Consider the following 20,593-nt stretch of genomic DNA (forward strand, 5'->3'; position numbering starts at 1 on the left):
AGGGCCCTGATTCCCTTCATTAGCCACATCTGGGAAAACAGTTAATAAGAAAGGCAGGCTGCGTGCAGCAGCTGCTGGAAGCAAACGTGACTTTATCCTGTGTTGTCATGACTTATCTGTGCTCCTGGCATCTTCCCAACTATGTGAGTTTTGCTGTGCCTTCAAGTCTGAAATTCTTGCTCCTGCCCTGCCAAACTAATTACTTCAGTTTGGCTTGTTTGGACTTTAAGTTACAGTTTGTGTTGACCATGTTTTGGATTTAATTTTCTGCAGTTAAAGGCTGTTCCTGTGAGAGTTTTTCTCCAGTCAGAAGGTAACCTGGACATTGGGGGCAAAGGTGGAGATAATAAAGGGACTCTTATTGCTTATCTGACTATGTTGCCTTTGTGCCACGCCCCGGGTCATCACAGCTGCAGACATGGTCAAAAAAAGTCACAAGGATGCATTTGAAAGTCTTGTAGTATCTACTTTAGAATTCTATCAGTGGTCAGTTTCAAACGTAAAACCTTGCATACTTCCTCAAGTGTTATATCAACTTCACAATAATTAATCTGCTGCATTTTGAGTCTTCTCTTCAAAGGATAAAGCACGAATTCAACTGAACAGACAAAAGCTCTCACTTGAAGGAACATCTCCTAGAGGCATTGATACTTAATTTTGCGAGCTTCATGCGTTAGAGAAAAACTGCTGGTTGAACAGCCTATTTTAGATTTCTCCCAGGCAGCTAAAACAGCTTCGACCACACCATTAGTCACTTCCATTTGTAGTTACCTGGACATGGGGTCTCCTCTGTTTAACTTTGGGGATGCCCACACCAATGTGCTAAAGCAACAGAACAGCATCTATTCATACGGCGTTTCCACATGGCAGTCAATTTCTACTAACAACCCTCATTCTTCTAATCTAAAATTCTGAGCAATTTGGCAATCAGATCCAGAATGGGACAACTTGCCATTACCAATTTGCCATCATCAACCTGCCACAGCCAATTCGCCATGGTTAACTTGCCACGGCCACCTCACCACAGCTAGCTCACCATCGGACAACTTGCCATGGCCAGCTCGGCACGGAACAACTCACTGAGGGAACAATTCAACCATTCAGTTGAATTATTTAAAAGAATTCAAAAAAGATTTTAATTTTTGTCATTTACATTTCATTTTGTCCCTCCTTCGGCATCCTTTCTTGAATGATTCTATTCTACTGTTTCTTCTATTTTAGTGTAACTCGTGTCCCACAATGAGTTGTTGAGTTGTCCTAGATCTCTGAGACCAAACTTCGACATGACATCTTTGATTCCAACTGAAGGTACTCAATAGAGAGAGAATATTTTGCTATCTGAGCAACGAGGACAGATAGATGATTTAAAAATGGCACAGATCACATTAACTTAGGTGAGGTGCTTCACTAATAGACTGTGGAGGGAGACAACTCCTTGTGATAAACCCTTGTCCCTGTAACCCATAGCTTTATGTGTGGTGGACTGGAAGCTAAGTACCTCAACTAGGATGTGAAGAACAATCATTACAACACACCTACTATCAATGCTGAAGTTGACCTAACCGAAGCCATCTTGGAAGCTTCAGTGTTGTCATACTCAAGCTGAGGAATAGGGAGGCAGATTTTTTTAGAGAGCTGGGATTTTGTAGCCAAAACAAAATACTTTCTCTTGGGAACCAAGGACATTCTCACACCTGGTTGGAGGAAGGTGGAGTGATGTCACCAAACAACCAGACAGCGTCAGGATTGGACCATGTCACTGATTGTTTTGAGAAAGATAAACTTTTGCTTTCAATGAGGTGAAAAACGCAGGGATCTTTAGAGTTGGTTTTCACCAGATATGTGCCAATATGATAATTCCAATAAAAGTATTATTTGAGGAATCTACATGCCTTGGAGTTTTGGTTGCTATGGATTCAGTGGTGGTATGCTACCGGTTCAGACTGGTTCAGCCGAACCGGTAGTAAAAAAAAAAAGCTTCTGATGATCAGCTGAGAATAGGGAAAAAAAACAATCAGCTGAGAGGAAAAAGAAGAGAGAAGTGGAGGATCGGCCCTTCCACCCGCCCCTGCGCTTTTCTCTTTTTTATCCTCTCAGCTGATTGGCGCTGTAGGTCTCAGCTGGTATGGGGAGAGCTATGTGCAGGCGTTAGGCAAAGCACGCCCACCAAGCCATGTCCACCAAACCAGTGGTAAAACAATTTGAATCCCACCACTGTATGGATTCATTACTTGGAACCCTGACACCTACAACCCTAACAAGATGGAGACTTGCAAGTGTGATTGTGCGCTTCCTCTCTTTGCGCACAACCAGCCTCTTCGATCCAGCAACTCAGAACCGAATCCCAATTTTCAACATTAAAATGACTGGCTACTCAAGAGAAAGAGAGGAGCTGGGATCAGGTTATTTCCCTACTGAATTACCAACTAGCAGGAATCACTCGCTGGGTTACCAAATAATACTTTCCTTCAGTTTCATAGTAATTTGTAAACATTGGTTCTGCTTGGCATCTACGCATCGTTTCTTTCCCTGCAAGCATTTCCACTGCTTTCTTTGCTACAAGTGAAGGTGCCATTGAAACCTACACAACCACAGGGGTGTTACATTTCACCACCCCAATTCTGTTGGTGAAGCCATGGGCCACTTCCAACCTTATTTTGAAAGTCTCGCTGGTCCTCCACAAGAACTTATTTTACAAATAATTCCCTGTTTTAAAAGATCCGAGCTGATTGTGGACAGGAGTCTCCTGTCCTGCATGATGAAATCAAATTTAAGACATCCAATTAAATAAATAATAAACATCTAAGCAAAAGGATGTCTGTTTTACAACACGGTCTACTATACCAGCTCAAGTAATTGTAGCCATATTTCAATACTACATAACTATACTTTAATAGCCCAACCCACAAACCAGATCATTCAGTTGAATAAAAGAATTTTTTTCCCCCCAGAACTTTTAGAGTTAAGGGTTTTATATTCTAATAATAGTTTCAGGAGAAAAAGGACCGCAAAATTACCACAATGATTTGGATGTAAGTACTATTAAATCGAATGAGTTTTTTTAAAAAAATAAATAAATAAAATAAATAGAAGTTGATATAATTTGCTTGTAAGTCAAACAAACCAGTTGCAGAACTGTGTCTTGCTGTGAATTTTTAGGCAGGGGGAAAAAATAGGTCATGTTTCAAAAGGCTTGTCGAGGTTTCAGGAACAGTGATAATTTGTTGTTAGGGGAATAAAAGCTATGCACAAAGCTATAAATAAAAAGCTCATTGTATTGTACATGTTTTGAGTTTAAAAACTCCTCAAACACATTTTTTAAAAATGTAAAAAGCAGAGCCTGTGTGTATGTGTAAATATAAATAAGGCACAGTTAGAGTTTACTAAGGATGTAAGCTGGTCTACATAACAACTCTATGTGTGTTAAACTCGAAGAGCAAAAGAGGATGTGTCAAAAACTATGTTCAGTTTTTGGACAAGCAAATGGACATACACATTTCAAGATTCAGTTTCAGCATGTACACAAATAAGAATTTAAGAAAAATAAGGTATTGGGCCATAAACCAAAGAAACTGGACAACAAACTGAAGAAATTCAAAACAGTCTTTCTTTAGATCTTGAAATCAAAGCAATGTCCTATTGTGATTTCAGCTACTTCGAGCATGGAAGTTCTTAGTAGGGTTTTTACCTTCCGCTTTGGTCCATTTTAGCCAACAGGAAGATGGGCCTTGGAGCTTTAGAGTATAAAATAAAAGCAAAAGACCTTCTGAACATGCACCAAAGTTACCAGGGAAAACTGAAAATCTTCGGGGAATTAACGATCTTTCCAAATGCCTTTTGCAAAACAATGGAAAATTGAAATAAATGGCAACCAGAAGATATCCCATACCTTTGGTTGAAGATTTGGGTGAAGCAGCACATAGCCATTGGGATCGATGGCAAAATAATAACCGTTGGGACACAGCTGTTAAAGGAAAAGAAATGTAATAATTGCATTTCAGAAAAGCTGGACATTGTAACCATGCAGGTAGTTCTCCACTTACAACAGTTTTTTGCTTAGTGACCATTCCAGGCTAAAACGGCACTAGAAAAAGAGACTTATGACCATTTTTCACACATACAACCATTGCAGCATCCCCCAGATTCATGCGATCCAAATTCAGATCCTTGGCAACTGACCCACATTTATGACAGTTGCAATGTCCTGGAGCTACATGATCCCCTTTTATTTATTTTATTTATTTTTATTTTATTTGGTTTGTCAATTGCAACCTTCTGCTGAGCAAAGTCAACAGGGAAGCCAGATTCACTTAACAACCATGTTGCTAACTTAAATAACTACAGTGTTTCATTTAACAGCTATGGCAAGAAAAGTGCCATGCCCCTGACTCTGAAGGGGAGGAGGAACAGCCAACAGGGAGTGGAAGTGTGGCTCTGGATGTTGTGGAGGAGGCTGGAGAAGGGCAGAGGCCAGCTGGGCAGTCAGAGGAGGACCCAGGCCCATCCCTTCTCCATCCTAGGGCATGCAGGGAGAAGATAAGGGAGAGACGTGGTCTACTGGGGAGGAGAGGGCCTTGATCCTCTTCATGGGCTGCAGCAACTGAATAAGAGGATGGACATACGTATGGGCGAGTGCTGGAAACAAAGCGTGAAAATATCTCTAGTTTATTGTATCTCTCTGAGTTTGGCGTCCTTACTACTGTGTGTTCTGATATCTGTGGACGTCTTCCAGCCCTTATCTTGCCTGGTTTGTGTTGTCTTTTACTCTTTATAATTTAAACAGCATTTCCTCCTTCTGGTAACTGCTCGTGTGCAAGTTTTTTGTCTCCAGTCAAGAATATTTGGAGCTTGGAAGTAAAGTGAAGGAATAAAAGGGGCTTCACCTGTTTTTTGTGATTGTGTTTATTTTGTATCCCACCCTGGGTCATCACAAAAAAGTTGTAAAAATGAGGCAAAATTCACTGAACCACTGTTCTCGCTTTGTCACAGAAACATTGCCCCGCCCCCCATGGTCGTATGTTGAGGACTGCCCATACTGACTATGGAATTGAAACTTCTCTTCAACGCTAACGTGAATTGAATTGATGCAACTTTTTGCAAATGACAAGATCTATTATCTTCAGCCTATCTGGAGATGGTTCAACGAGGAATTAAAAAAATGCTGGCTGCAAAATATTTCAGCACATTTTAATATCATTCATTATAGCTCCAGAAAAAACAACAACCCGATGATGAAATAATCCTGGAAATTAAGCTGTTTCATTTTGTTCCAACCTGATTCCTATGAAAACAAAAAACAAAAAACAGTGATTCCCCCATTGATATAAACATGACGTGTTATGTAAAGGGAAGGCCACTCGGTCCAAAAGAGGAGATTGTTTATGGGTTGATATAATGTTCAAAAGCATCGGCTACAAAGGAAGCAGAGAGGACAATCAGGTTAATAGCTCCTTTTGTGTCCTCGGCTTTTGAAAGCCGTGGCATAGAGCCATCACCTCCAAGTCATCTACAAGGGACTAGAACATGGGTAGCTCTTGCGTTTACTGCTTAAAGAAAGAAGTCAAAAATAGGGGAAAGGGGAAATCATTTTTTCCCTCCCTTGACTTCCAGGAAGTCAAGTGGAACGAGATAGACTGGAAGAGAAACTTGAAGACGATCCAACCTACTGCAGAAACAGCAAAAAGACAAGAATGGAAACTTACAGTAAAGCGAGGGGTGACTTTTTTAATTTCTTCTAAGGACACATCAACTCCCATTACGCCAAGGATCAGCTGGTTCTGGCCAACAAAACAAACAAAAAACAGATTTATTTTCAGATGATTCAATGTTAAGTTGAATGAATAAAGCCAAATTTCTGTTTGGAGGAGGTGAAAGATAATTAAGAAGAAACTGGCATGTTCCAGATGTTGATGAGATGATTCCTCCTCCAGTGGTGTATACATTTTACATGCCAAGGAATTAACACCATTTGAAGTCTTGTTAAAGCCTGGTGTTTACTTTGATAGTGTGTGTACCCCATGTATGCATCTCCCGACAAGAAAGAAAGAAAGAAAGAAAGAAAGAAAGAAAGAAAGAAAGAAAGAAAGAAAGAAAGAAAGAAAGAAAGAAAGAAAGAAAGAAAGAAAGAAAGAAAGAAAGAAAGAAAGAAAGAAAGAAAGAAAGAAAGAGTGATGGGAAGAGAGGAGGAGAGAAAGAAAAAAGAAGGAAGGAAGGAAGGAAAGAAAGAAAAGAAAGGAAGGAAGAAAGAAAGAAAGAAAAAAGGAAGGAAGGAAGGAAGAAAGGAAGGAAGGAAGGAAGGAAGGAAGGAAGGAAGGAAGGAAGGAAGGAAGGAAGGAAAGAAGGAAAGAAAGAGAAACCATCTGTATATCCAGGCATCTCTTATTTTTTTTGTCTCAGTCAGTTGTGGCATTCTCCCAATCTCCAGAGGAGTAGCCTATAATTAATCCAAGATACTCAGAATATCAGAACAATCTGAATGGCGTTGCCAACACATTCTCTCTCTCACACCCACACCAAGATAAACAAACAAAACCTGGAAGTTATTTCCTGATGATCCACAGCAAACCAACTCCAGATACAAATCTACTTAGATGATTTCCAAATCAAATGTTGTAAAACTTGTTCCCAGTCCATTTGGGTTGAAAAATATACAAGCTGTGGTCTCTTAAAAGTTAAATCTCATGTATCTTTGTGGACTTATTTCTGCACAGAGATATTGTAGTACAAGGGCATCAAACTCAAGTCCTCATGGCAGCATCACATGCCATATCGAGACTTTCCCCCCCTTTTGTTAAACCGGGTGTGCACATGGCCAGCACATGATGCATCCAGCCTGTGGGCTCGGAGTTTGACAGCCCTGCTATAGGAGATGATCAAGTTGAATCCGAGGGAGGGATCAAACGGTCATCAGTCATGAGCCCTGCGTACCCACAAGAGAACTAACTCCAACCCACCTTGAATGTCTTTCGTATCTCCCACTCTTTTCCCTTGTCTGTTAGTTGACCAGATTTTTGTAGAGAACTCAAGCTTGCAATCAGTCTCATTTGAACTGCCCAAATCTCCTGATTTCCCCAGTGCTTGTAGTATTGCAAGCTCATTGCAGGGAGGATGAACTGGTTTCCATTTCAAGTCATTAGACTACTTAACTGCTTGATGTGGAAGCTTTATGTCACCCCAGGATTGTGTGAGGGGCTTACCTGAACGTTGTTTTGATCTTTGGTAAAGTTAAACACTGGCAAGGTTCCCGAAATGACCAACCCAAGTTCCTAGAAATCAATCGGAGAGAGAATTGTTTTATAGTGAAAACAAAAAGTAACCAAGAAAACAGGGAAGTCACAATTCAAAACCGCAGTTCTCAAAATGTCATTTGTGAATAACATGTGAAATAATGTGGAACATTTTTTTTTATGAAGAAAACAAACAGCAGTCTCCACGAGCTGTAGGGGAACGAATGGGGCATCATAAAGAAGGCCTGGCCCTCTGTATGCTACACCTGCCATCTTGGAGGGTTGGACCACACCACACCACACCACACTCTGTGGTCTCCAGAAAAATGAGCCAGTCAGTCAGTCAGTCTGCCTGCCTGCCTGCCTGTCTGTCTGCCAGCCTGCCTGCCTACCTGCCGGTCTGTCTATTAATTAATCAATCAGCTTTATCTACCAACCTACCTATCTATATCAGCTATCTCTATGTATCTATCTTCTCTCTCTCTCTCTCTCTCTCTCTCTCTCTCTCAGAAAACACACACACACACACACACACACACACAAAATATATATGTATATATATATATATATATATATATATATATATATATATATATATATATATATATATATCTCTCTAAAATCTATCTCTGTGTATCTATCAACCTCTCTCTCTCTCTCTCTCTCTCATCAGCTATCTCTGTGTATCTATCTATCTATCTATCTATCTATCTATCTATCTATCTATCTATCTATCTATCTCAAGGATCTTCAAACTTGGCAAGTTTAAGACTTCTGGACTTCAACTTCAACTCCCAGAATTCCTGAGCTAACATGATTGGAGAAGGAATTCTGGGAGTTGAACTCTACAAGTATTAAAGCTGTCAAGTTTGAAGACCCCTGGTCTTTCTAATTAGAAAACTTTATTTTAATGGCCCAGGGGATAGAAAAGTGTGCCATTACCTCTGAGAAAAAACAGACATTTGTCTTCAGCCCTAAAGTAAATCCTCAACACTAGGTCATCTGTAGAACATGTTGTTCAACTTATTTATATAATTTAATCTGCTTTTCAGTGCCGAGGATTAAATAAATATTCCTTTTCTTTGGAACTCATGGGGGAGGGGGAAATGATTATGAAGATGGAATGGTTTTGGTGTAATTTTTGCTTCTCTCCTTACTGACATTTAAGAACAGGATGTGTTGGAAGATATGAACTTTATCCATGACATTTCCAGTAAGGCCTCCATTACTAAGCAAGAATGTGGTCATTGAACTTTGAACATAGGAACTATAATGATGCAAAAGACTGACCTCTTCGATAAGATTGGCTCGGAATGGACGGAGCACATTGAAAAAAAAATTAAAGAGATATTATATTGTAAAGCCAACAGGAAAAGGTGGAAATTCAGCCGGCCGGGCAGCAATCCTAGATTACAATAATCGCTGTCGGGTTTAAATGTGCCTTTCAAATGTTATCACCTTTCAGTGCCAAAGGTTTCGATAGCTGCTGTTGCGATTCTTGCAACCTGTGTTGTAAATCAGTGTCATTTCCTGCACGGTTGTGTAGTTGACACGCTTCACTAACTAAACAACCAGCAAAATGTTAGGTCGTTTTGCCTTTCAGCAAAGCTAAACAAACAATGCTTGGCTGCAAATCAGTTGGGGCATTGGATGGGGAAAACAATTACACCAATTTAATATGTCTAGTTTGGTTCTGCAACCCAACAGGACAGACACAGACTTCAGAGAGTAATTAGGACTGCAGAAAAAACAATTACTACCAATCTGCCTTCCATCGTGTACACTGCACAAGTCAAAAAGAGGGCTGTGAAAATATCTACAGGCCCCTCACATCCTGGACATAAACTGTTTCAACTCCTACCCTCAAAATGATGCTATAGAGCACTGCACACCAGAACAACTAGATACAAGGGGAGTTTTTCCCCAAATGCCATCACTCTGCTAAACAAATATTTCCCTCAACACTGTACAACTATTTACAAAGACTGCACTACTATTACTATTAATCTTCTCATCACTCCTTATTGCCCATCCCCTCCCACTTGTCACTGTATGACTGTAACTTGGATCCTTACTATTTATATTGACTGTTTCCTGGTATGATTTGATTGCTTATTGTACCCTATGACTATTATTAAGTGTTGTATCTTATGATTCTTGATTCTTGACGAATGTACCTTTTCTTTTATGTACCCTGAGAGCATTTGCACCAAGACAAATTCCTTGTGTGTCCAACCACACTTGGCCAATAAAAGAATTTTATTCTATTCTATTCTATTCTATTCTGTTCTGTTCTGTTCTGTTCTGTTCTGTTCTGTTTTGTTTTGTTCTGTTCTATTCTATTCCATATACTATTCTGTTCTGTTCTGTTCTATTCTAGAGCCAAAGCTTTCATCTAGGTTGGCCAAGCTGTTCAGCAGAGTCATTCAAACAAAAGCAATGGAAATGAATCAAGGAGAGAAGCAACCTAGAACTAAGGAGAAATTTCCTAACAGTTAGAACAATTAACCAGTGGAACAGCTTGCCACCAGAAGTTGTGGGTGCTCCATCACTGGAGGCATTTAAGAAGAGACTGGACAACCATTTCTGAGATGGTATAGGATCTCCTGCCTGGGGTGGGGTCTGGATTAGAAAACCTCCAAGGTGCCTTCCAACTCTGTTGTTCTGAAAGCAAATTCTTCCATTATTTTTTTTTACTGTGGAGCACAAGAAGAAGAAAAAAGTATATTTTGGCAAGATTCTCTCTCTATATATATATATCTAACTATCTCTGTCATCTGTCTATCTATCTATCTATCTATCTATCTATCTATCTATCTATCTATCTATCTATCTATCCTCTCTCCTCTCTCTCTCTCTCTCTTGGCTAAAGAGATTCCTTTGAACCACGACAACAGGAGTAACATTTTAATGCAACATTTTAATGCAACAAATCATTTCATTTCTGAGTATTTTTGTCCAAATACATACGCTGCACGTACCAGAGCATCCAAATAAACGTTTGTCCATTGGACTTGTTTGGCTTTTTGCTCGGCCATTACCATCGGTCTCCCCAAAACATCCAAGTATTCCTGTTTTTTTTTAATAAAAAAGCAAAGATTGGGTGTGAGGCATATCATTGTTATGGGTCTAAGTATTTAGGGTCTAAGTATTTTGTGATTTTTCTCTGTTTCTTTCTCTTCAATTTTGCTGTCTCCAGGTTCTGTCGCACCTGCCATCCAGACTTTTTCCCCTTTCTGATCGACAATTGTTAATTATTTTCTTCTTCTACATTTTTACACAATGTTCCCCCCCTCCATTTAATTGGCACCTAACAACACTTACCGATATTTATAAGATGAGAGAAGTGGAGATAGATCGGTCATACAAATATCCAAGCTACCTACCATGATTTCTGCGGAGTTGTTTTTACTAGCTATTTTTATATGGATGAATTTTAATTTCTTCCACTTTAGAATTAGCATTCCCAATCAATAAATTGCTGCAAAAATGCAAACATACCTGTGTGTTTATTCTTATGGCCCCAATGGAAGGAATTTCATAATAGTAACCTAAAATAGAAAATGTAATGCAGAAATTGGAGTTTTAATGAAATAGGATTTCCAGACAATCCACTAGAAATATTATGACTATGAACATGGAGTCGACAGCAGAAGAAATTATGAAATTCAAATTTGGAAGCCATATACATGTAAAGATTGCTGATGTAAATTTCCTGATGATTTTTTTCCCTATACTTTTTTGTCTTTCCTAATGACTATGGTTAATTATTATTCTTCTGTAGTGGCCACACAAATATCCAAGTTGCGTGCCATGATTTCTCTGTTCAAAAGATCTCCCAATAAATTGACAGTCATTTACAATAAATTATAAGTGAGCTTCTTTACACGAGTAAAATGTGTAAAAATATACCTTTGATCATGCAAGCATTAAGCTTATGTTTATATTCAAATTTAGCAAGGGAAAGGATATAGACCTAACAAGACTACATGAGGTTCATAAATAGTAAATAAAGAAAGCTACAAGGACATAAATCTGATTTTATCCATAAGAGAAAATATGGGTTTTCCATATTTTGCTACCTGCTTTATAAATATTCTATTGTTCTTAAGGGTAAAATGTTGTTTTAACTTCGTGCTGTCTGGGCTTGCTTCTTTTCTTGCAGACATTTCATTACCCAACTAGGTAACCTCATCAATACTAGGAGGGAGCGGAGTTTCCTTTCTTTTTACATTTCAACTGTGAACTGCAAATAATCTCCTTTACAAGCTTAAAAGAATCAGAGTCCACGAAGCAGCAATGTCATCATAAATAAATATAAATGGTGGCTTGTTGTAAAGTATTTATTCATGCATATAAACTCACAATACCTTTGTTTTCACAGGCCATCCACTGTATGGGTCCTTTGTCATAATTATGTTGACCAACAGAAAATGTAAACACACGGACCTAAAACAGAAATATATGTGTATGTGTGTGTTCTATAAACATCAGCTAAAAATGCTGCTGTGAGTATAATACGGTTGGACTTTATTATTAGCAATGCTAATAAACTTTTGAACGTATTCATGAGTGTTAATAGGAAATGAAAAAAGAAAAAAACTTTGCCACAAGAAATAAAAGGATGGGTTGATATTTCAGCATCAGAATATATAATTTTCTACTAGATTTCAAAATGGAACAGGAGGTGGTCAAAGAAACGATGGTGGTATGGGTGAAAAATGTTGGCCACAATATAGATTTGGAACATTGGGAAAAAATCTGGGGACTAAATTACAAATTAACTATATCTGCAGCATACAGGGAACACCTGTATAAAATGTTCTACAGGTGGCACCTACCCCCTGCTAGGTTAGCAAAAATGTTCAATTTAGCCCAAGCTGTTGGAAGTGCAAGAAAGAAAAAGGCACTTATTTTCATATGTGGTAGACCTGCCCAGAAGTGAAGAAATTCAACAGTGGTTAGAAAAAAATATAAATCAGAAAACTGAATCCAAATCAGAACTATTTTTATTAGGCATAATAACACAAAATTGTAATAAAAAAGACAAATACATTATGTTACATATTTTAACAGTTGCAAGGATCTCTTACGCACAATTTTGGAAGCAGGAAAGAGTACCACCAGAGAGTATGGTTATAAAGAAAATAATAGACTGTATAGAGATGGGCAGGCTAACATTGAAACTAAAAGATAAGGAAGATTCATATTATAGAGCCTGGGATGCCTGGTATGAATGGTTTAAGAATATAAAGAAATTAAAATGGCAATTAGGTAAAGAATGAGAAGGTATGTAAATATGTATATGTGTTATTGAGATGATTGAAATGTAAGATGAAATATATTAATTTGTAGCAAGAGTAAGGAAAGAATTATGCAATGGTAATGGAATAAGAAATTATATATAGAAAAATGTAAGGAAATGTAAAAGATGACTTGATGTTGATAACAATGTATACAGTTTTATTTTATGTTTTTAATCTTTGAAAATTGAATAAAATTATATTTAAAGAAAAAAGAAAAAAAAACTTTGCCATGAGGAACAAAAGGATGGGTTGATACTGCAGCATCATTAAACAATGCCTGCCATCTAGTGAAAGAGCTGTTGTTGAGTGACCAAAAGTTTCTAGTTTCTTTTAAAAAATAGAAGACGAGCCTCATTTAGCCTTCAAACTATATCAGTTGTACGATGATTGCTTTTGGTTATCTAAATTAAGTTTGTTTTGGGTAAATGCTATCAAGCAATTTGCCTAGATCCTGTTGAAGCTCACCATGTAAAGTTCCTTGTCTAAAAAAAGACAGTTTCACTTTTTAAAGCCTCCCAGGTAATAAGGCATTCAAAGAGAATACGAGAGCAGCTAATTTGGATTCAACATTCCAGTGCCAATTAGACTGAAAAATGTCAATCAAAGTAAGAGGGGTGAAGCCCACTGGGAAGAAACTTAATTTAAGCCAATAATTAATCAGTAAAAGTTCTGGAATGCCAAGTTGGGTGGTACTGAGAAGACAACTCAAGGGAAGGTTGGTTTGATGCTTTCCAACTTGGCAAAACGGCAACCAGAGACCTAGGATCGACAGAGAAGTTTGACCAAAACTTTAGCCTGAAAGAGTTTTTAAATTTATCTCTAGTTCAAACAGTCAGATATTCATGTCCAGATCTGAAAAGCCATCTTACGTGGGCTGGGTTGAACATGAATGGTGAATCTGCCATACAAATGGTGTCACAGCACATTGTTAAGCCTCTAACACTGGTCCGTTCACATGGAACTTCATAAACCAGGTTTAATATCAAGAAATAAGGGTTTAGAAGACAGAATCTCACAATGGAAACAAGATTCCTATGTGGAGGGGGAACTCTGTGAATTGTTTGAAGCCTCTTTTTCTGAAAGAACAATAGCATTTAGACTTATATACCACTTCAAAGTGCTTTGCATCCCTCTCTAAGTGGTTTACAGAATCAGTATATGGCCCCCAACAAACTGGGTCCTCATTTTACTGACCTCAGAAGGATGGAAGGCTGAGTCAACCTTGAGCCGATCAGGATCGAACTACTGGCAGTTGGCAGAGTTTGCCTGCAATACTGCATTCTAATCACTGCACCACCATGGCAGAAATAGCAAGAGCAATAGCATTTAGACTTCTATACCACTTCGCCGTGCTTTATAGCCCTCTCTAAGCGGTTTATAAAGTCAGCATCTTGCCCCCAACAATCTGGGTTCTCATTTTACCCACCTCAGAAGGACGGAAGGCTGAGTCAACCTTGAGCCTGGTGAGATTCAAACTGCCAAACTGCAGGCAGCTGGCAGTCAGCAGAAGTAGCCTGCAGTACTGCACTCTAACCACTGTGCCACTGCGGCTCAAATCTGTCTTTGTGCGTGTGCATTTTAATTTTCCAACCAATGAATTCTTCAAAATAAGCACTGGGAGTTACAATATTCCTAAAGGTAAAGGTGCACATCGCTGCACTATATTGATTGCTCTACTCAAATGAGCAGTTTCTCAATATCTATTTTCTTGGTACAAAAGCCCACACCACCTTTTGAAAAATAGAACAAAAAGGCACATCGCACCTCATTTCATAATGCGATCCATCTCTGCCTTAATAACTGTCTTCGATTTCCCTCGGGGTCAAATCAGCTTAAATACAAAATTGACTCCCACCAAATGTTTGGAAAAAAAAAAAAAAACCTCCCACAAAAACCCAACATATCATCGGTGGAATTGAACAGTCTTCCAGACAGCCAAGTTATTACCAATTCAGGTCTATTTCACATAACGGAGCTTTATAAAAGCAGGATTTTAATCAGCCCGTGTCGTTTGCCAGATGCTAGGACATTCTACGCACAGACCATGGATTAGATAAATGAATGCGCGAACAAGAAGTTGGTGCCCGTAATGATGCATTCCCGCAAAGACCTTTCTGGAAAGTGACAGACCACTTAGCTGAAGTCTTAAATTTAATTACAAGGAAGAGCTTGCCTGACATTCTTTAAGCTGGTTAGTCTTCTTATCAATCAACGATCTAGGATCTGGCTAGAATTCCCATCTCTGGCCGGTACATGTCAGAGACTATCTGAATCAAGGACTTCCAACCAGAGGTGGTCTTCAGCAGGTTCTGACCAGTTCTGAAGAACTGGTAGCAGAAATGTTGAGTAGTTGGGAGAACCGGCAAATACCACTTCTGATTGAAGATTTTACAGTATTCTTCCCTGCCACGCCCACCAAGCCACGCCCACAGAACTGGTAGTAAAAAAAATTGAATCCCACTACTACTTCCAGCTTGCTCTAAACAGCAGTGGTAATTTGAGTACCCCCCAAAAAAATTAGTATTTCAGTTGTCCGGCAGAAGGGGTGAAAGCAACTGGGAGACCCTCAAATACTGGAACATTGCTATCCTGTCACCCTTAGTCCTTGCTTTCTCTTCGATTAGCCATACCCAATTTGCAATTTCTGCAGCTATTCCTCTGATGTTTTTTTTTTTTTTTCATTTCCAGGCCTTTAATTGTTTTAGTTGGTCTTCTTTGAGATTTTGGGAAAAGTGCAAAGAAGAGCAACTAAAAGGATTAAAGGCCTGGAGACAAAAACATACCGTGTTTCTCATATAATAAGGCGAGTCTTATTTTTTTTGAGCCCGAAAAACGGCTAGGTCGTCTTTTTGGGGTGACTTAATTCCCCCTTTGCATCTTAGGGTGGGTGGTGATGTCTTGGATGTTGACCTCGGCGTTGGTGGGGCACTTTGTATCAGGGCAATGCAGGCAGCACCATATCCAGGTATGCAACAAAAGTACTTCCTAACAGCAAGCCCCCCGCCATTTCCCCCCCCATTTAGCATGTTTTAATATAGGCCTTAATTTGGGGGGAGGGGCTTAATTTCATTTCATGCCTATAAAACATGCTGGGGCTTCCTATTGGGGGAGGCTGTATTGTTGGAGAAATGGTATGAAGAACGGTTGTAGGAATTGGGTTTGGCTAGTCTAGAGAAAAGAAGGACTAGGGAGGGACATGATAGCAGTATATCCAGTATTTGAGGGGTTGCCACAAAGAATAGGGAGTCCAAAGCACCTGAGGGCAGGACAGGAAACAACAGATGGAAACTAATCAAGGAGAGAAGCAACCTGGAAATGAGGAGAAATGTTCTCAATGACAGTTGAGAACAATTAGTCAATGGAACTGCTTGCCTTCAGAAGTTGTAGATGCTTCATCACTGGAGGTTTTTAAGAAAAGACTGGACAGCTACTTGTCTGAAATGGTATAGGGTCTCCAGCTTGAGCTAGAAGACCTCCAAGGTCCTTCCAGCTTTATTCTGATTGGTCCCAACCACCATGTGCTACCCCAGACGAAGATGTCACTATATTATCTCCCATGCTACCAAAGATAGTTATTGAGTGCAGATAGTTATTGGGTTCCCAACTGTAGAACAGTCATGGCACTACCACCGTTTGCTCCAGTCCTGCTGTCCCAACTCAACTGTCCAAGAAGAGGGGAAGGGAAGACTTCAGCAAAAACTAGAAAATAGCTAATTTCATGAAGTTGACTTTGAAGACCCTTCATCAAGCGTTCTTCCAAAATACACGAAAGCTGAGAGGAGGCATTGTGTCCTCTCTTCTCAACTCCTATCAACAAGCCATGAAATGAAAGTTGAACAACACTCAATTCCATTAGGCTGGAAGTCTTGCCACCATATTAACAACACTTGGAAAGATGGGGTAGTGAAGATGGCGTTGAGGGAAGACACAGTTAGAGTGAATTTGACATTGTTTGGACAGAGAACTCAAAAGTGTGTGATTGTGCTCTATGACAAAATCTCTGAAAGTCAAGAGATCTTGGAATTTCAAATCTGGGTGACACATAGACACATTCATCTGCTTTTCTTGGCAATAATTGAAAGTTGACTTCAGCCCTTCTTCCAGAATGTTTTTCAACTTTGCAATGTAGCCTACAGCTTTGGCATTTCCAGAAAGTCTCCCATCCAAATACTAATCAGACCAGATCCTGCTTAGCTTCTGAGCCCAGATGGTCAACCTGGTGCTACCCCAGCTGTGACATAGTTTCTGTTATCTCCTTAAATTGTCACATTTCTTTTTTTATGATTGCCTAAAAATGTGAATGTGAAAATGAATAAAATATTATTTTAAAATAGACCAAAGCTCTTTGTTTAAAATTCCACTGTTCGTTCCTATTTCTTATGCACTGACCTAAGTTCATGCATGTTACATATTTGCAACGCCTTCTTGATTTTTTTTAAAATTGCAAATAATTTTTTAAAATGTAAATATCCAAAAAAAAATTTACCGGAGGATCTTACCTTCTTGTCTTTATTGTACTTCTCGAATATCTCCTGAGCCTTTTCTTCCCCTCCATCAGTAAACAACATTATAATTTTGTTGCAGTTAGCTCTGAAGACACTCTGACTGTCCTGGAATAGAGGACAATGTAGTCATATGAGACGTTTTTTCAGAAATACGCTTCTATCTTTTTCCATGTTTCCTCACTGTATATAGAGACCGCTATTTAAAGGGACACCCTGTTAAACATGCAAATATTCATCACATACTGTGATGACCAGGGGTGGGATTCAAGTTTTTTTAACAACCGGTTATACGGATGTGGCTAGGTGGGCATGACCATGTGACTGGGTGGGTGTGGCTTCTTCTCTTTTTTTGCACCAACCCCCCTCCCCATTTTTTTGGCACCTGGGCCACAGGGAAGCCTCCTGGCCGAAGCAGTAAGACAGTGAGGGGGATTCCAGCACAGCTGATCATTGGAACAGCTGATCATTGGGAAGAAAAAAAAAAGAAATACCTTAAGGAGTGACTGGGTGGGGGAGAACGCAGTCAGCGATGTCGCACATGCGCAATAAGGACTGACTGGGTGGGGAGTGGAGGGGCCAGCCAGGGGCACAATTTGCCGGTTCTCCGAACTGCACAGAATCATAACAACTGGTTCTATAGAACTGGTCTCAGCCAGTAGAATCCCACCCCTGGTGATGACCCAGGGCATGGCACAGAGGTAGCTGACAGTTCAAATTGCCCCTTTATTGCTCCAAATTGCCCCAAATGTTCCCACATTTCTGGCAAGTCCCAGAGCAAAGTGATCTCTCTCTTTCTCTCTCACACACACCTCCATCAACCTCTAACTGCAAGTAGTCTAGCATAATGCTATGATCACAATGGCTGCAAAGCAAGAAATCCAGCAGGGCAAGTCGAGGAGTCCAGGAAGTAAAGGAGCAAGGCAATTATTACCAGAAAGCATTCAAGGAATCCAGGAAACTTCAAACCTTGGCATTCAACACTCCATGAATTCAACGTTTGTACCTGACAAATGCCCTCCCTACAGTGTCTCCTTAAGTCTCAGTCACCAGTTGTGAAGAGGGGCAGGGTGCTCTCCTCCCGAGTAGTTGAGCCAGTCTGCACTGTTCTTGCCTTCTCTCCACTCTCCATGCTCGCGGATCAGGAGGAGGTGGTCCTTGTGCATCGCCTGAGCTTTGTCTCTCATGTTCACTGCTTGAACTCTCTTGGTCATCCTGCCTCCTTCCTCCCTGCCTACAAGCCATCCCAATCCTGAAAGGTCCTGGCCTGCCTCAGCCTGATTCTCCCCATTTTCCTCCCAAGCCAATGAAGCAACTCCCTCTATCTCTGTTGGCTCCAGTTCCAGCTCGTCTTCCTCCACAGATTCAGGCTCTGATGGGGGCATGACACATACACATAAAAATGATGGGACTTTGATTGCTTTGACCTAGAATGAGTTCAGGTCTCCTCATCTGACTGCTGACTTCTGTTCTTGCTGCCTATTATTTAACTTCCTCCTCGTTTATCCCACATAATCATTGATAGTCTCACATTGCAATGACTAAGGACCATTTGATTTTGCAGCAACTATGATTGTTGGCCGAGAAAGTACAAAAATAGCCAAGGAAATGATTGAAGCCTGGGAAACAGGTCCCTCAGAGGTGGTATTCAGCACATTTTGACCAGTTCTGGAGAACTGGTAGCAGAAATTTTGAGTAGTTCAGAGAACTGGCAAATACCGCCTCTGACTGGCCCCGCCCCATCTATTCTCTGCCTCCTGAGTCCCAGCTGATTGGCTGGGTCTTCTTTTGTTGCCCTGCACAGAAGAACAGAACTGGAAAGCAGATAAGTGGGGTGGGGAGGGAATGGGGATTTTGCAGTATCCTTCCCTTGTCATGCCCACCAAGCCACACCAGCCACACCAACAAAACCAGTAGTAAAAAATTTGAATCCCACCACTGAGGTCCCTGATCAGTCAACAGGGGTGCTGAATTACCACCAGCTTATCAAGTACTTAGGAGTTGGAAGCACAAGGAAATGACAGCCAATCGCCAGCCATCAACACACCAATCAGCCAATAGGAAGGCACCACCTAAATATGACACCTAGAACAGCCCAAAGCACGTATTTGAGTAAAGTGAAATTCCCTGAAAATGGGCTCCAGCATGAATTTGAAAGATTGGAAGAGTAAATCTGTGGTCCAAGTGACCGATCCAGATTAGATCTCACAACATTATCCTGGGACACATATATCTGCCTTCATTCATAAGTTAATTTCTCCCTGCTACTCACAGAAAGATTGGCAAACTAACTCCACAGAAGAAAGACAGGATTTTAATGTGATTTATAAATAAAATTGGAAACCACTCACTTATTCAATAACTAAGGCCATTCTGAAGCAATCATAACTTTATGGTACTACAAAAATGTCAATACTCTAAAATTAAGTTTTTAATTTGCCAAGACCCAAGATTATTAAATTGAACGAGTCTTAAATACTGAGTCATAAATATTTTAAGTTGTTTATCTATCCATCATTTTTTTTTCCAAAACACTCTCTCTAGGTTAATAAAACCAGCAATACAATCTTGATTTGGAAATAAAACATTTATGCAGAAATAAAAAATGCATGTAGGATTCAACACACACTCCGGTGCTTTGGAAAACTGACAGCGTAAACTATTTAAAAAAAAAATCCTTCATAAATATGATAAATTACCCATGGTAAAACTTGCTTACATTCCAGATTCTGTGATGATATATAAAATTCTATACACACTTGAATAAATAAAATAATTTGTAAAGATTCAACCTGTGAACAATCACCATGGTTTAAATAAAGGGACCATTTTAGATATTTAATAAATACAAATATTTTTTTGCAAAATTATTGTAACTGTATATCTCAATTGATGACCAATTTAAATAATGTCTTGAAAGCACTTATTGGTCAAATAAAGATATAGGAACTGAATATTGAATTACCGCTAAATTGGCATAGCTTGATGCATACAGTAATTTCCACTTTATGAATATTGAATATTAAATGAGTAGCTTTGTATAGCAGTTATATCAGTAGTCCTCGACTTACAACGGTTCATTTAGTAACTGATCAAAGTTACAGCAGCACAGGAAAAAGTGACTTATGTCCATTTTTCACTCTTACGACCATTGCAGCATCCCCCTGGTCACGTGATCCAAATTCAGACGCTTGGCAACTGAGTCCTATTTATGATGGCTGCAATGTCCTGAGGTCCCTTTTGTGACCTTCTCAAAGGAGAAGCCAACTACATTGCTATTGACTTGATGTCTGCAATTATTCACTTAGCAGTTGTGGCAAGAAAGGTCATAAAGCCCACTTAACAAACATTTCTCTTAGCAACAGAAGTTTTGAGCTCAATTGGGGTCATAAGACAAGGACTTCCTGTACACTACCACCTTTTAGGATGATCGTTATGAGCAAAAGAGCTTGAAAGCAGCTTTTGCTAGACTGGCAAGCCCCCACAAAACCCAAGAACTACATCTGGACTAATTCCTTTATTGCTGTTTGCCTACAGACAGAATCTTGCCAGATTAAAG

The 20,593-nt window shown here is 39.6% G+C and overlaps 1 protein-coding gene across 6 annotated transcripts in view; it reads right to left on the reverse strand.

The window, feature by feature from the left end:
- The window catches only part of CACNA2D1 (calcium voltage-gated channel auxiliary subunit alpha2delta 1), a 318,569-nt gene that overhangs the window by 45,842 nt on the left and 252,134 nt on the right, over window positions 1-20,593 (reverse strand). For 4 of the 6 annotated variants that reach the window (XM_087967844.1, XM_087967842.1, XM_087967843.1 and 1 more), the window contains exons 12-19: window positions 17,032-17,142; window positions 11,597-11,675; window positions 10,728-10,777; window positions 10,208-10,297; window positions 7,197-7,265; window positions 5,703-5,777; window positions 3,890-3,964; window positions 772-822 (exon numbers count right to left, since the gene is read on the reverse strand). In XM_087967844.1, the coding sequence (XP_087823970.1) occupies window positions 772-822; window positions 3,890-3,964; window positions 5,703-5,777; window positions 7,197-7,265; window positions 10,208-10,297; window positions 10,728-10,777; window positions 11,597-11,675; window positions 17,032-17,142 (600 nt within the window). The remainder of the gene's footprint in view (window positions 1-771; window positions 823-3,889; window positions 3,965-5,702; window positions 5,778-7,196; window positions 7,266-10,207; window positions 10,298-10,727; window positions 10,778-11,596; window positions 11,676-17,031; window positions 17,143-20,593) is intronic. The other 2 variants (XM_087967845.1, XM_087967841.1) reach the window with 1 other exon arrangement.

Source organism: Notechis scutatus, chromosome 6 (genome assembly GCF_049901735.1).
Source record: "Notechis scutatus isolate UNSWTSFEM ecotype Mainland chromosome 6, rNotScu1.2, whole genome shotgun sequence".
In the NCBI taxonomy this organism is placed as follows: domain Eukaryota; kingdom Metazoa; phylum Chordata; class Lepidosauria; order Squamata; family Elapidae; genus Notechis; species Notechis scutatus.